The sequence below is a fragment of the Borostomias antarcticus genome, assembly GCF_949987555.1.
Source record: "Borostomias antarcticus genome assembly, chromosome: 7".
In the NCBI taxonomy this organism is placed as follows: Eukaryota; Metazoa; Chordata; class Actinopteri; order Stomiiformes; family Stomiidae; genus Borostomias; species Borostomias antarcticus.
Genome location: NC_140240.1, coordinates 24,456,329 through 24,473,240, shown reverse-complemented (window position 1 = coordinate 24,473,240; position 16,912 = coordinate 24,456,329). Strand labels below are relative to the sequence as shown.

General features: G+C 43.0%; 2 protein-coding genes across 2 annotated transcripts; both read right to left on the bottom strand.

The window, feature by feature from the left end:
* Positions 1 to 907: 907 nt before the first annotated feature.
* Positions 908 to 2,731, bottom strand: pane1 (proliferation associated nuclear element; the record flags this gene model as incomplete). The annotated part of the gene is made up of 6 exons (XM_084441393.1): positions 908 to 1,054; positions 1,154 to 1,245; positions 1,455 to 1,534; positions 1,700 to 1,795; positions 2,413 to 2,492; positions 2,675 to 2,731. The coding sequence occupies 6 exons, from the start codon at positions 2,729 to 2,731 to the stop codon at positions 908 to 910; spliced, it is 552 nt and encodes a 183-aa protein (XP_084297519.1).
* A 1,490-nt stretch (positions 2,732 to 4,221) lies between these two features.
* Positions 4,222 to 16,184, bottom strand: LOC311311215 (putative RNA-binding protein Luc7-like 1; the record flags this gene model as incomplete). Its single annotated transcript, XM_084440893.1, has 10 exons — positions 15,591 to 16,184; positions 14,912 to 15,006; positions 14,688 to 14,786; positions 12,063 to 12,173; positions 11,523 to 11,666; positions 10,840 to 11,016; positions 10,497 to 10,681; positions 10,351 to 10,380; positions 10,070 to 10,225; positions 4,222 to 4,462 (listed from the first exon to the last, which is right to left on the bottom strand). The coding sequence occupies exons 1-10, from the start codon at positions 15,649 to 15,651 to the stop codon at positions 4,222 to 4,224; spliced, it is 1,299 nt and encodes a 432-aa protein (XP_084297019.1). The 5' UTR covers positions 15,652 to 16,184.
* Between the last annotated feature and the right edge of the window lie 728 nt (positions 16,185 to 16,912).

Below are 16,912 nucleotides of genomic sequence, written 5' to 3'. Positions count from 1 at the left end.
GAGAGGGAGCAGGCGAAACATCAAGTCAAAAATAGAGAAGAGGAGAGTGGGGCAAAGTTCACTCAAGGACAGGATCCTAGTCATTTAGCAGACACTTTTATCCAAAGTGACTTAGAATAATTGCATTTAACGTAGGTAGTCGGAGGTACCACTACTCGCCAGAACTCATATGTGCATCTCCTTTCTAAACAAGTTACTATAAGAACATAATCTAGTGCTATGGTCCAAGTGCAAGAGCAGCAAAATACAAATACAATAGGTGGTTAAGAGGAAGGATCAGGGTAGTACTTCTTGAAGAGGTTTTGAGCCTGCAACGAAAGCTGTCCTGACGTCAGTGGCCAGTTTATTCCACCACTGCGGAGCCAAGAGGATAGAAAAGAGACGTGACCGGATCGATTACCCACAGGGACCTCAGAGTGATGGCGCAGCTAATCACCTTGAGGTAGCAGAGCATAGTGGTCGGTTCCTTTCATTGCCCTGTAGACTAGTACCAGTTTTAAACTGGATGTATGGCACTGCTATGGTAATAGCCAAATGCAGTCGTGTTGGACAAATGTTTTGTATTATTTTTTATTTTATTTCCGTTGTCCAGTTAGTGCATGTCCAGAAACAGTGTCTCTAGTCTGGCACTCCCTCTAGTGTAAGAATGAAAATAAATCATCCTCACAATCTCATAAATTATGATGTTGTGTTATTCACATGCAGACTTTTCATAACCTGAAGCAGCATTGGAATGAGGGCACAGACAGCACATTCACAAAGACTGAGATTTTATTTACAAAACATATCTCCTTTCATTCATTCCTTTCGCTTCATTTATTTACAAGTGGGTGGAAATCACATTCCTGTTTGCCCAGAAAACCTTCTATAAAAACAAAAAACGGTAGAACGGTGGGTCAAAGGTCATTCAAAGCTCTGGTGCATCGATGTCAGAGGACACCATGCTGCGGGTCAAAGTGGACAGGTAGAGACTGGTCGCCATGGGAACAAGGCCTGCCGCCACCCTGAGGATTGAAAGCAGCCTATTTGCCGCAGCGGTCACCCCCTCCGTCGTCTGAAAAGGGAGAGAGAGGTGAATAATCACAGAGATTCTACTCATGCTCTTCCGATTTCTTCCGCTACAACAGTGAGTGGACACCTGGTGGACACACACCTGGTCCTCTGCACAAAGCAGTGGGCTGTGGAGGGATGCAGCCAGCTTCCTGGCAGAGGCTAGACGCTCAGGAGGAGCTGATTTACTACGAGCTAAAGATATAGGGGAGAGACACACGTGCGCACACACACACACACACACACACACACACACACACACACACACAGTTAACACGTGAAGTATAATCTCGTTCTACAGTCATGGCAAAGAGTTTAAGAAAGTATCTAATTTGCATCAGGAGACAAAGGAATAGCCTAAAATGTATGTGTGGGAGGGCAATTGGGTTTAAGTTCAGTTTCACCGTTAGTGACCAGGAAGCAGACTTTTCCAAGGAAGTAATCCGGGTCCAGGTACTTCAGTGAAGCCTCTGCTGACTTGTAGCTTGAGACAGACAACGCAGAACATTAGCGCACAGGAATAGGGAGGAATACGCTCAGAAACTCTCCCTCTAGATATACAGCGCTTATAGAGCGCATGTTGTGTGTGTGGATTGGAATGTGTACTGCTTGTCTGACTGACTATATGACCAACTTGCGTTATCCTCACCTGAGCTCTGAGTTGAGGTTGATGATGAAGGTGACAAGGTCTATCCGGGCGCGACTCTCATTTTCCAGCGGCAGAGGGAGATTTTTAGCTAGTCTCCTGAGTAAAGAATACACAAGTCGTGTCAGTTTAACTACAGCAGCTATAGACCATTTCAATTGAATTTTCAGTTACTAGGGAAACTGGTCCAAACAAACTTCCTGCTTTGAATATGAACATTCTATGAAATAGCAAATCAATTCATCATCTCTTGTCATTTTAGTTTTTGTCATAGTATTTTTGCTTGTATTTGTAATTTTACTTTATTTTATTCATATTACGTTCTTTCCTTTTTATTGTATTTCATGGTGTTGTTGTTAGTGCTTCTTATTTTTTCTCTTACAGTACAATGTTTTTGTGTTTTATTTTGTAGTGAAGCACTTTGGAACATTGTTTTATTGTTTTGAAATAAAGTGTAATATTATTATTATAAATAATAATAATAATAATAATATAGTCACAACATGAAGTTTGTTTGGACCAGTTGCCCAAAAATTCCATTGAAATTGTCTATAGTAACTGTAGTGCCACATAGTTATAGCTTGTACTGTAGTTAAACCAGACCCATCGTGAACTTTTTTTGACGTTTCGTCAGAAGATTTTCGCTTTAAGTCTGGTTTACCAGGCTAGAGTAGTAGCTTAGCCTGGCACCACCAGCAAGAAAGTTTAATACTCACACAATCAGTCTGACATTGTTATCGTGTTGCACCATTGTATCGGCCAACTTCTGCTGAAACTGCTCCTCGTTTTCCACCAGCTGTTATGAGAAACATTGTCACAGTGGGTAGCTATGATGGTATAATCACCATCAATCTTTTTTGTTTTTAGCTAATCATCAATCTCTGCCTTGTTGATAACAAAGCAAACTAGCTAGTTATGTTGTTAGCCTACAGCTACCTTAGCTAGCTACATGTCAGTATAACGTTACTTTGCGCTCACCAAAATACTCGCCGTATAGAGTTCGGGCAGCTTACTAAATGGTTTTATTACAGACATTTTCACTTTAACTTGAGACAAAATAAACTGTTTTTCTTCAAAAGTGAATTCCGTCCACGCTAGTGGCGCGTTAATTTTTTGAATGTGCGTCAGACGCAAGGACGTCACTACGTTTTCAGTCCTTGTTTCTTCAATATTATAATTGGAGCATTACTGCCATCTATCTGCCGGAGTGTGTAATGCCTATACAGAAATAACCACACATTTCCTATGTACGTTCTATTAATACATCCATGTGTACGATACATACCTCCACTATGACTACATAGTGCACTTATGACATTATACTGGTGTGGCAGTAGCTACTGGTGTGGCAGTAGCTACTTAACCATGACACAGATGTACACCATTTTAAGACGACAAGAATGACAGAAAGCTTCAATCTCAATGGAAGCAGATTATTTTATTCACTTTGTAGATGGCACAGCAAGGTACAGATCCTGCAAACCGCCCATCTTGTTCCACAGCAAAAGGACAGATTCTGTTCACTGACAATCAGCTGAAATACCACCAGTCAGAGTACCAGTATCTAAAATGCCTGTGTAGGTCAACTAAATCATTCTACGTGTACGTATGAGTGTAAAGACTTGTTTTATTCCATTAAGGGGGCACATATGTTCATCCATCTGTCTCTGTGTGTGTGTGTGTGTGTGTGTGTGTGTGTGTGTTAATATGTGTATGAATGCCTGGCTATACACCCCAAATGTTGGATTCCCCAATGGAACACAGAAATCAATGGTAAAAACATTGTATATAATTATGATAATAAAAAAAAAAAAAAAAAAAACAGAACAGCATGTCTAAAACAAAATAAAACAAGAGGTTTTTAAGGTAGAACTTCCAACTCGCCAATATCCAAATCGATTTACACAAGATGACATGAAATAAAGCACTGCTGCTGGTGTCTTACTAGCCTTTCAGGGGGACATTCCAGAAAGCGGGTTTAGTTAAAACTCTTGGAGTTTGCTAACCCTAAGATTCAATTCACTCGCAGGGTTAAAAAACTTTGAGCTTTCACTAAACCCGCTTTCTGGAATACCCACCACCTCCATCCCAACATTTCAGTCATCTTTCACACTTAGCATGCGACTTGTCATCTTCCAATGCTGTTAATCCTCTCCTTTCTTTGCCCAATTTCTCCTCCTCTGCCACCCCCACCTCTGTTCATATTTCCCCTTTTTTTGTTTTTTTAAACATGAACACAGAGTACTCACGCACGCATGCATACACACCCACCCACCCACCCACCCACCCTCACACACACACACACACACACACACACACACACACACACACACACACACACACACACACACACACACACACACACACACACACACACACTCTCTCTCTCCTGGACTCTTCCTGCTCGTTTTTCTTCCACCAACACCAACTTTGGAGACCCATTGTGACATATCACCCCCCATCCCCTCTCTCTCTCTCTCTCTCTCTCTCTCTCTCTCTCTCTCTCTCTCTCTCTCTCACACACTTCATATCTCCCCCGACTCCCTCTCCTCTGAACTGGAGCGCCGGTCCCTCTCGATGGACAGGGACCTCTCCCGTTCCCTGCCGCCGCGCGCCACCTCCGAGGAGGTGGACTTCTCCCTGTCCTCGCCAGGGAAGTCGGGGCGGTCGTCCCGGCGGCCCTCCGCTCCGCTCTCTCTCCAGCGCTCCTGAGTGCCCGGGGAACACTCTCTGTCGCGGGTGTGTGAGGATCTTTCTCTGGACGACCTTGGTGGTGGCGAGACACAGAGGGTCAGGACTCAGGGGAAATGAAAAAAACCTTAACTGCTCTGTTAAAAGAGTGTGGTGTATAAAGTCCCCAAAGCCATACTTAATAGTAAAGATACCTTACTGGAAAATGACTAAAGTAAAAGTGAAAGTCCCCTATTAGAATACTTCTTGGGTAAAAGTCTAAAAGTACCAACATTTTAACTCTTAAGGTAAACATACTTGAAGGCCTGTCAACATTAACGCTCGCGATTAGGCTGCAATCAGTAACGCGTGAAAAATTAAACGCAAATGAATCGTTACCAAAATTGACCACAACTTCCTCCCGTAATTCCAAACGCGAGTGTTTACCTGGCTGATTTACTGAACGGCATGTGAAATGCCGATAAACCTGTGTTTGACATGCAGCCAGGTTAACACTTGTGTAAACACTCGCTGAGCAGGTTGCATTGAGAATACAACGTTGTGGAGTCACAACGGTCCGAGGTAAAGTTGGTTTCATATTGGACATTCAACAGACATTAGGCATGATGAATTTTGTTTCAAAAAGCTTCCAGATGGAAGTTTAGATAAAACCAGTTGTTTGCACATATTAAAGTTAAAAAAAAACAACAACCTTATATTCCTCTAACAAGCCTGGCTCCAGCCCCTGAATCTGAGGCCTGGATTACACTAGCGCGGATGTCCATGGCTAAGTTTTGGAACGGGAAAAACGATCCGCGATTACACGTGAAATTTCACGTAACACGCCTGAAAACGCATATCACACCACCATTAAAGAGCATATCAAAACGGTGATTTAGGAGTTTGAGCTACAGCAATCAAGGGTATATTTTTCTTGGCTAGTAGCATAGTCTAGATTAGAATGTGAGTTTAAAATGCAGCTGTCAAGCCATCTAACCAACGGCAACAGTCACAAACAAATACATTTACATCTCAGTTTGTGTTCCATGTCTGGAGCGCATTGCTTTTAAAACAATCTCTTTTTGTGACGAATCCAAAAAGATGACCTACTTTTATATCAATCTAATTGTTCAATCTCAATCTGCGCTGCTGTGATAATATTATAGCCTAACTATTCACCTTATTTATGTATGTTGTAAAAGATGAATGGTTGTAAACTCCATGAACTCAGCCAGGTATATTGCCATTAATTTAAACAGTTCCCTTTGCTTCCCAACCACCATCTACTTCATGTACTTCATGCATTTTTTGTTTTACTCTTTCATGTTTTTGAGCGCAATCAACTTTTACCAAGACGACAAAATTAAGTTCATCCATTCACCCAACTTCGTCCTGGAGCGCAGCGTTCCATAGGCTTAGATAAGGCCGGCCATAGTACTTGGTTCACCACATCATCGGGTCGTCCACAGACGGGCCTCTTCCTAAATTCCTCTTTTCATTTTTTCCAGTAATCCAGACTCCATATCCAATTCTTATTTTAATTTTTGATCGTTGACTCACACAAACAAACCAATTCCTAGGCTATTGTTCAATGATTACAGATCAGGATTGGTGACCTAAACCCATTCAGAACCTCTCGTCATACTATGGCAGCTATAACGTGAGGGAATGGATGAAGGACTAAACTGATTATGAGGACTATATATTGGAACATTTGGACTGAATAAGATTATTGAATGGAGAATATTATTCAAAAATAAAAGGGCAGGAGTGCTCGGAAGTTCAGACAGGTGTGATGAAGGAGCTATTTGGTCGGGAACACAAACTGAGCTGGGGAGCCGACCCACGTATAGCCGCATATCTCAATAAAGGCTTTTTAACTTTTTGCCAGTTACTTTTTTTATTTTAATTTTAAGAGAGAATATTATTATTTGAAGCGTCTACTCTTGTTTGGGTTATGATTTGAAATGTGTACTTTTTTGAAGGGAACCTGTAGGCTACACATTGAATACAGTTTAAGTTCATCCTACATTATTATATGCTTGCTGTTGTTTGCGTGACTCTTGTTATTCTTATGTCCAAATTGATATTAACTATAGTTAACAGCTGATGACGTTTGGGAACCTACCCGGCCCAATTTAACCCCTGAGAATAAGAACCATTAATCCAAAACGTAAGATTATTATTTATCCGAATATGGCCTAATTTTATCAGCAAGTAATTATTTTTCTCCATAACACTAGAATGTGGACCATATTTTCAAACATAACATAGGGGGCTAAATGACTGGGCTCCGGGTGGATGTCGTTTACCAAATTTGGATTTGCCCAAACTGATGAGGACTGGATAAATGCAGACAGACCTTCCTTTCTGACATCATCACCAAAAACCATAACAATGCGCGTGCTTTGTTTGCCACTGTTGATAGGCTGACAAACCCTCCTGTGTCAGTAGCCTCTGAACTTCTATCCACCAGGGCCTGCAATGAATTTGCCTCATTCTTCACTGACAAAATTCAGAAAATTAGACAAGCAGTTAGTGCCTCCATTCCAGGTACAGGACATGTGTCGTCACAGTGTCCACTTAAAATCAATAATTGTACCATGACACAATTTAATCCGATCAACCATAAAACCCTGGGGGACACTATACAATATCTGAAATCCTCCACCTGTTGCCTTGATGTTCTACCTACAGACTTCTTCAAAACTGTATCCAACTGCATGGCCTCTGATTTACTACAAATTGTAAACACATCTCTTCTTTCAGGTGTGTTCCCACATACCCTGAAAACTGCAGTCATCAAGCCACTCTTAAAAAAGAATAATCTAGACAGCTCACAAATGAACAATTATAGGCCCATATCAAACCTCCCATTTCTAAGCAAAATAATTGAAAAGGTTGTTTTCCAACAACTGAATAACTTCCTGGCACTAAGTAATGGCTTTGATGTCTTCCAGTCAGGATTTCGACCACATCACAGCACCGAGACTGCTCTAATTAAGGTATTTAATGACATCCATTTAAACACAGATAATGGCAAAATCTCAGTCTTAGTATTACTGGATCTCAGCGCTGCGTTCGACACGGTAGACCACAACATACTACTAGGCCGACTGGAAAATTGGTTGGGAATTTCTGGTACAGTGTTAGATTGGTTTGAATCCTACTTAAAGGACAGGGATTATTTTGTGTCTATAGGCAATTACAAATCTGAGCTGACAAAAATGACCTGTGGAGTTCCCCAAGGCTCCATCCTGGGGCCTCTTCTGTTCAACATGTACATGCTCCCACTAACTCAAATTATGGAAAACAACAAAATATGTTACCATAGCTATGCAGATGACACACAAATTTATATCACTATATCACCAGGAGACTATAATCCCATACAAGCGCTGAGTAAGTGCATTCAACAAATCAACGATTGGATGTGCCAGAACTTTCTCCAACTAAACAAAAATAAAACTGAAGTAATTGTCTATGGAGCCAAAGAAGAACGATTAAAAGTCAGTGCTCAACTTCAATCAGTAATGCTAAAAACCACAAACGAAGCCAGAAATCTTAGTGTAGTCATGGACTCAGACCTGAATTTCAACAGCCACATTAAGTCAATTACAAAGTCAGCCTACTATCACCTGAAGAATATATCAAGGATCAAAGGATTTATGTCCCAGAAGGATTTGGAAAAACTTGTCCATGCGTTTATCTTCAGTAGACTCGACTACTGTAACGGCATGTATACAGGTCTCTCTAAAAAATCGATCAGACAGCTGCAGCTGATTCAGAACGCTGCTGCTCGAGTCCTCACTAAGACTAAGAAAGTGGAGCATATCACACCAGTACTAAGGTCTTTACACTGGCTTCCTGTCTGTCAAAGAATTGACTTTAAAATACTGCTGTTGGTTTATAAAGCACTGAATAGTCTAGGGCCAAAATATATTTCTGATCTGCTCATATGCTATGAACCATCCAGACCCCTCAGGTCGTCTGGCACAGGTCTGCTTTCTGTCCCCAGAGTTAAAACAAAACATGGAGAAGCAGTATTCAGTTTTTATGCTCCACATAACTGGAACAAACTTCCAGAAAACTGCAGGTCTGCTGCAACTCTTGGTTCTTTTAAAACAAGCCTGAAGACTTTTCTTTTTGCCACTGCTTTCTAAGAGGAGCTATGTTTATCAGTATACTGCACTGTAACTTTTATTCCTGTATTCTATTTGTCCCGCTTTTTGTTTAAATGTCTATAATGACTTGCTTTTGTTTTTATGCTTTTAATTTGTCCTGCCTTTTGTTTTAAATGTCTATTATGTCTTGCTTTTTGTTTTAATGCTTTTAATGTCTCATGTAAAGCACCTTGAATTGCCCTGTGGCTGAAATGTGCTATATAAATAAACTTGCCTTGCCTTGCCTTGGATGAACTTGATTGTCTCTTGCCTTATTCCCTAATGTAGCCTAGTGGGTAAAAATGCAGTGTAGGCTATAGCCAGTATAAATTTTATTACTAACAACCACATGACACGGCTGCACTCCCTGAGGTACCAGGCACAAGACTACCTATACCAGGGGTAATCCAAGTAAAGTTCTATGAGGTCCAGTTTGACAAAATGGCCTTAAGCCAGGGTCCGGTGGTGATGCGTGCGTTTTTATGCCCTCAACGCAGATGAATTGTTTCCTTGCATATTTCCATCAAATTGTTGTATAGCAGCAGGTATGTTACTGTGAAATACGCATGGAAGATAAAATATTGACTTCAGTTGTATGGTCCCCAACTTATTTTAAAATCAAATAAAGTATTTGCATTTCTCTGAACATATGAGAGAAACAGGTTTAGAGCTACTGTACCCGCGGGGAGAATGAATATACACAACTCAGTCCACTTTATGGAACGCCCCATTTTCAACATCCATTTTTCTTATTTTAGAGCACGGCATGTATAGGCTGACGTTAATTCTGTCTTATATTATCTCACTTCCCTCTTCGTTTGTTGTTACGTTTCTCCGGTCATGCAGTTTCCAACTCCAAGTAATATTAGCAAGGAATCACTCTGATAACAGTAACGTTAATGTTAGCTAGGCTGTCACATGTGGACTGGGTGACGTCAGGCAATGAACACAGATTCGATTGGCTAGCAACGCATGATAGTAAACAAATGCCGTAAAATACTAGAAAGGCTGTGCAGGCTCAAACTAGCTGCCTACGCTCCGTCAAAAGGGAGAAATTCTCATTAATTTATCGGGTTATAAGACGCGGTATGGATTGGATGGCTTCTGGGTCCGGATCCAGACCGCGGTCCGCCTGTTGGTGATGGCTGACCTAGACTGTACAACCAATGACGTTTCACCGACTATCATGATTCTTTTTTTTTTTCTAAAGAAAGTTTTGATTTTGTCGCAAGTAACGAATGTGTGCAAAATGTAGTGAAGTAAAAGTGAGAGTCAAGAGAAATATAGAAACAGTAAAGTACAGTTACCCCAAAAAACAGCCTCAGTAAAGTAACTAAGTATTTTCTACTTAGTTTCTACACCACCGTAAGAGTGGATTTGGCTGGTTTGTATGGCCACATATGAGAACCTATACATTTATGAACATACAAACACATACAGGACCGGGCTGAGGCCCAAACCACGGCGCCATCTGTCACCCAAGACCATCACCGACCCCACCGGGGGGACATGGTGTGACATTAGTCGGCGGCGGCCTCACCTCTTCCTCTTGCTCCTGTGCGAGTGCGAGCGAGAGCGGTGCCGGTCCTTGTGCCTGTGCTTCCTCTCCCGGTCCCGGTCCCGCTCGCCCCCTTCTTCCCTGGAGCGGGACGAGCGGTGCCGTCTGGAGCGATGGGAGGATGAGCTACCTCCCTCCCTGAGAGAGAGAGGGGGAGACGGAGAGAGAGAGAGAGAGGGCAGAAAAGAGGAGTCAGATGACAAGTGATGAATAAATAATGAACGAATTCTTAAATTGCACCCTGCGGAGTAAGTAAGGCACACCTGTAACGTTCTCCACTTCTGGATCTTGACCTGAGGGGAAAAAAAACACACAAGCGTGACAGGATGAAAATGGGGGAAATTATACTAATTTCTTTGTTTCTTTTGTGGACCCCAAGAATGCCGGGAGACGAGGCCCGGGAACTCACCTCCTGCGCTCCCTCTCTCTTTCCCGCTCCCTCTCCCGCTCCCGCTCTCGTTCGCGCTCCTTCTCCCTCTCACTCTCCTTCTCTCGCTCCCGCTCCATCTCCCACTCCCTCTCCTTCTCCTCCTCGCGGTCTCGCTCCTCCCGTCTCCTCGTCCGCATGCGCTCCTGCTTCTCGACGACCGCTTTCTGTTGGATGACCAATGGCGACAACATCGCTAACTTGAGACATTTCAAGCGATGACCAAAGCGGTTCAGGTCAAGCTGTAACAAGTGTCCAAGCCTCTGTCCGTCCCATCTCTGCCTATATTGATGCGTCTTAAATGTACATGGCGTTAAGAACCTACCCTTAGCTTGTCTAGCTTCTCCCTGATCTCGATGAAGCCCAGGTGCAGTTTGCCGCCAAAGTGGTCAGCCAGGCGGCGGTCGTTGTCGTGGAGACCCAGGTAGGCGGAGCACACCTCGCACACACGCAGCTTCTGCTGCTGGAAGCTGGATGCCGGCATTGAGTTCCTGTATACATCCTGAGAGGAACACCAGTGGAGGAGAGTAAGAATCAAGCCACTCTACAGCGCCACATTCTTCAAACCAGCTCTTATCACCCACTGTTAACAGTGCACAAGTATAATCAATCCACAAGAAATGTATCTACCTAACTTCGAAACATCTTAAAATTAGCCTTGCCGACACAGGTAGCAAGCTGACTAACAATTACTTGTCATCCTTCCCTAGAAATACTCTATATAAATCACAATAGAGGGTTTTCACGACCCGTCATCAGTCGGCCATGTTGGAGGTTTTAGACTACTGAATGTAGATAGCTGGCTAGATCTACCCATCTGTCTATTGATATAACTAGCTAATTAGTAAGCCTAAATCTAAGCTTAAACCTCCAACATGGCCGGCCATGAAACCCTCAATATGAAACCAGGCCGATTGCCTGAAAAACACATCTCTTGGACCGTATCTCTCGGACCGTATCTATCAACTATGTGAACTCGCCCCCCGTGACCCTTGCCCCCCTTCTGACCTCGGCCTCCTTCTTCATGGCGCGGGTCTTCTCCACCTTCTCCAGCACCTGCTGCGCCTCGTCCACGTTGCCCTCTCCGCCCAGCTGCTCCGCCCGGGCCAGCAGCTTACCGATCTCCTCGTTCAGCTCGTGGACGCGCTCCGCCTGCGCCGGGGCGGCAAAGAGACGACGGTTAGAACCCCTGGCTGAGCTGGTTCACCATGACAGTAGTTTCTATACAGCGCTGCAGTTTGTTTTGTTGTTGTTGGTTTTTTTCACAGTCAAAGCATATTGCAAACATCTTTATCCATTTTACAGATGCTTTTATCCAAAGTGACTTACAATAATTGCATTTAACGTAGGTAGGCAGTGGGCTACTACTCGGCAGAACTCACAAGTGCATCTCCTTTCTAAGCAAGTGAAGACTGAGTCATTGAGATGCAGTATGCCTTAAGAAAGCCAGCAGCACAAGGCATGGACACAGAGTGGGAGGCAAGTAACAACACAAGGGTGCACAGTTGTATGGCATCTTTAGGGGCGGGTCAGGTTAGGGTCAGTCACCTTGGCAGCGACCTCAGCGCTGATCTCTTCCTGCGTCTCGGCCAGCCTCTTCTTGGCTAACTCCGTCCTGCGATCGCAGTCGGCGATGAACGACTGCAGGTGCTCGGCAGCCTGGAAGAGACGGGGGGGAGAGAGAATGCAGGCGGTGAGCGTAGAGGAAATCATTCAGCGTGGCAGCGTGTGGTATAAAGGCGTGGGCAGAGGGGCGCACTAGTCTCGTGAGACCATCTTGATCTAGAGAGCTCACATTCGGGTTCTCTCCGCAGATCAGTCTGGCCTTCCCCCTATCTCGAACTACTTCAGTGGGTGGGAGTACTTGCCTTGACAGACTAACTCCTTCAACCAATCAGCATAACAAACTTTTGCCAAATCCAGTTGGAAGAACACCTAAAACGTACTTTCCTCCGAGAAACTCAGTGCATACTCTTGTTCTTGTTTAATTGTTAGTATTGAGAGCCGACTCACTTACTAGAAAGCTAAAAACCATTATGACTTCTGGAAAGAGATCAGGGTTATGAATAATTGTAAAACCTCTTTACCATCCAACATTGAGGGTACATGTGGCCCAGACAAAATAGCTGAGGTTACTGCCATCTATTCAACTGTGTTAAGAGCAATAACGTGGCAGTTGAAAATTATCTCTCTGAAAGCATGATAGTTAAGTCTGAGGATGTCTTTGATGCCATTATGATGTTAGATAATAACAAGGCTTGTGGTATGGATTGTATCCCGTCTGAACATCTAAAGAATGCTAGTCATAGGCTGTATCCTCTGCTTGCCATGTGTTTTACGGGGCTCATGGTTCATGGGATCCTTCCTGATTCTATCACGTGTGTTACTAGTACCTGTCATTAAGGACAAGGCTGGTAAATTAAATAGCATGGATAACTATAGCCTTACTGCCCTTGCCAGGATCCTATCCAAAGTGCTGGAAAGAATCTTGCTAACTAGGTTAGAAATGTTTGTTCTCACCACTGAATCAGTTTTGCTTTAAGAGAAAGCATGGCACTGATATGTGCATATTCATGGGTTTCAAATGTAGTCCTAGACCTGCCATGTTGGGGACCAACACAGGTGTTTCAAATGAATGAATTAGTTCTACTGCATAGGATTCTATGCAGTAGAGCCAATCAGATAAATTGAAACACCCGTGTTGGTCCCCTATATGGCAGGTCTAGGACTACATTTGAAACCCATGAATACACTCTGAAGGAGATAATAAGCTAAATATAGAAGCCAAAACTCCACTGTTTTCATGTGTGTAATTAATGCATCCAAGGCCTTTGACAGGATCAATCATGAAAAATTATTTCAAAAACTGCTCGTTAGAGGTGTTCCTAAGTACATTGTCAGAATATTGGTGTTCTGGTATGCCCATCAGAAAATGCAGGTTAAATAGGGTAATGTTATATCAGCCCCATTTAATGTTAGCAATGGTGTTCGCCAAGGTGGGATCTTGTCTCCTATCCTTTTTAAAGTAAATATGGATGATCTATCTAAGCACCTGAATATGTGCAAGACTGGCTGTCTTGTTGGTGAATCTGTCATTAATCATCTTATGTATGCAGATGACCTAGTAAATTTTTTTAGTCCATACAGTGCTGGGTTGCAGTAATTACTGAAGATGTGCTCACTGTACGGTGAAGTATTTGACATAAAATACAATGCTAAGAACAGTAATGTCATGATAGTTAGAAGTAGAGAAGATAAGAAATTAGTCTTTCCTGTTTTTCACTTAAGTGATATTCCTCTCATGACATGCCATGAACTAAAATACCTTGGCCATTTCTTTACTGAGGACTTGAATGACGATAGAGATATCTACAGACAATGTTGTAAATTATATGCGCAGGCCAATATATTGTTACGCAAGTTCAGCGTGTGCTCTGTACAAGTAAAATGCTCACTATTTAGAGCTTTCTGCACACCTCTGTATGCAGCTTATCTCTGGTGTTGTTACAAGAGTAGTATGCAGAGGCTCAAAGTGGCCTACAATGATGCTATGAGGCTGCTGCTTCAGGTCCCTAGATGGCATATAGTGCCAGCCAACTGTTTGTGTCCTCTGGTGTCCCTACATTTGAAGCACCTTTACGACATTCGATGTATAATTTTATGTGTGGGTTGGATGGGTCAGAGAACACCATCATAGAGGCTTTAACCAACCCTAGAAGAAGCTGTTCTCGGTTTACGTCCAGGCTCAGAAAACACTGGCGAGAGCCTATATATGGGCAGATAGTCTGACATGGTTCTATATTTTTATACTTTATATTGTATATTATGTTTTGTGGATTGTCTATTGTATTTTATGTTGATATGGACCCGCTGGTGAGTCTGAAATAAATATTGAATAAAGAGTCTATTTCTGCAATAACAGCAATTATGGCAGTGTTTATTTCACTCATGTTAACATTCCTGCTCGTTGCTTTTGGAGACTGTTTTGCCACTGGAACAAATCAGGGGCTACATTATACTGGGGGGCAAAACAGCAGTCAGAATACAGGTCCTGATTGGCCTGGTCAAAATGTAATCGGAGAGAAATCATTCGAGATAGTGGGGAAGCCCAGACTGATTTGATGGTCTCACAAGGGTAGGGTAGCACCATAAGAAGTGGCTAAGGAAACTTACGTCCAGCTCAAAGAAGTACTCCTGCTGTTTGGAGGCGATCTCGTAATCAGCTCGGAGGGCCAGGTCGTGGACTTTCACACACTCTCCCAGGTCCATTCTCTGAGAATACAATATCAATAAATCAATCAATGAAACAGTTGAGTCTACAACATCCACTTTCTGATTGCGGGACAGCAATGTTATCCTTTAGACACATTAGGCTAATGTAACCATTTCATACTCACAGTGCCTGAGAGAATGTCATGAGGACAGGAGTCCAGCAAGTGACTCTTGCAAACTCGTTCATCTGTGAATTTGATTCTCTGGCGCATAGTGTCACCTGGAAAATGGGGACACACACACAAGAACAAATGTTTAAATTCACATAGGCAAAATACATTACAATCCGGACTTCTGCTAGAATGCCAGTAGATCATTCTTCACATATCCAACTCTACAACGCCAGACTTCGTAACCGGTTTCGTTATCGGGCAATGGTGACACTAACTCCATTCATATTCAAAACCAGATGCAGGTTAGCTCACATGATCTAGCGGGCTAGGTAGGAAATGAAGCTAACAACGTTAGCTAGCCGGTTTATCGAGCCACGGAGCTACATGAACCTGTTACGTCTTGTCACAGTGAGATTGTCTGCTCCACGACCGAACTAACGTTAGCTAATGATTGTCACTTTTATGCTACAAGCTAGCTAGTAACAACAGGTAGCCATCAATGTAGCTAGTTAGCATGTAGCGACGCTAGCTAGACTAGTACTGACGTCGCGTATTATGTTAGCCTACGCTAGCTAGCAAGCAGGCTAATCTGTAGCCCATACTCCCCAGGCTGGGTTGGACACAAATTAACTAAATGAACAAACTGTTTTACAGCGATATAGTTAGTCGAATCGTTTAATGTAGTACTCACCATCTCTCCCCGTGCCCATTAACTGGTCCAGCATCGCTCGCATTTGCGCTTGGGCCGACATGTTGGTTGTTTATGTGTCAGGCGCTTGGCTCCACCACGCCGAAGGTCCGTGCATGCAGCCTCGACCACAGGCCTCTGTCGGCTCGTGTTGCACGAACAACTTTTACTCAGGGTATCTCAAGTTCTCGTAAAGACCAGTTGATACGAATTAACTTGTTCAGTGTTGTCTTTTACACCACATACTAACACCTAAACACAAAAAGGGGTTCTAGGTTATAACCTTGCTGTTTTGCTGGCAAACTAGCTAATCTGTTTTCAAAAATCCGCCCGTCCTTCTCCCGACTCCCTACCCTATCGCCTTGTTACTCGTATGGCGAAGGGCGAGAGAGAGCGGCGTGACTGAAACAAGTGGAGTAGCGGGTGTTATTCTGAGGTTTGAATCCCTTGAGGTAAAACTGAAATGTGTCTCTAATTTTGATATCAGTTGCAGTCCCTTGCTGTAACTTTAATTCTCAAAATCACCTTTTCAACATTCAAGCCCTATATTTTTTATGTAAAATAAAAATCTAGACCTAGCAGTAGCGCACTGTCGACTTCCTCGTTCTCGTGCGCGCTCTCTGCCGCGGGGCACTTCCGAGTGCTGCAGTCCTCGCGCGCTGGTTGGACAGGTGGCAGCTGGCGTCATTTACGGATCGTCCAAGGTTTCTCGGTTTTTCACACTCTTGTAAAAAAAAAAAACATTTGAACCATACATTGCATTAATAGACCTTTTCCCCAGCAGCCATGTTGAAGTGTCATAGTAGGGTAAACAAAGGTGTAATTGATCTAATTAATTAAGGTGCCATTCTATTTAGCGCGTCACAGCCATTCCAGTGAGCCAGCATGCCGAATAACAGGCACTGGCTCACCTAAATTCTAAATGGAACATGACCATAATTAAGGTTATTAATTATACCTGTGTTTACCCTGCTATGACACCTCAACATGGCTGCTGGGAAAGGGGTCTATTCATTCATGAAAATGTGATGCATTAAATGCGTTAAATGTTTCCATCAATTTACGTGAATCCCTGTGGAAGGTGTATTTTATTATGGAATTGTGTATCTTCTCAGTTGAACAAATACTGACTGGTCATATCCGGTCATATTTAAATATTTAATACGGTACATATTGGCAGTACGCCCATATGCAGTTTGGCCACGCCTATAGCAAACTGGAAAAATGGCGGCGGCTGTGTTGCGGCTCTCACGGCATCTATTATCGAAAAATACGGCAGGTTTGAGCTGTAACTCCAGCTTGAAACCATCTAACATGTCAAGGTT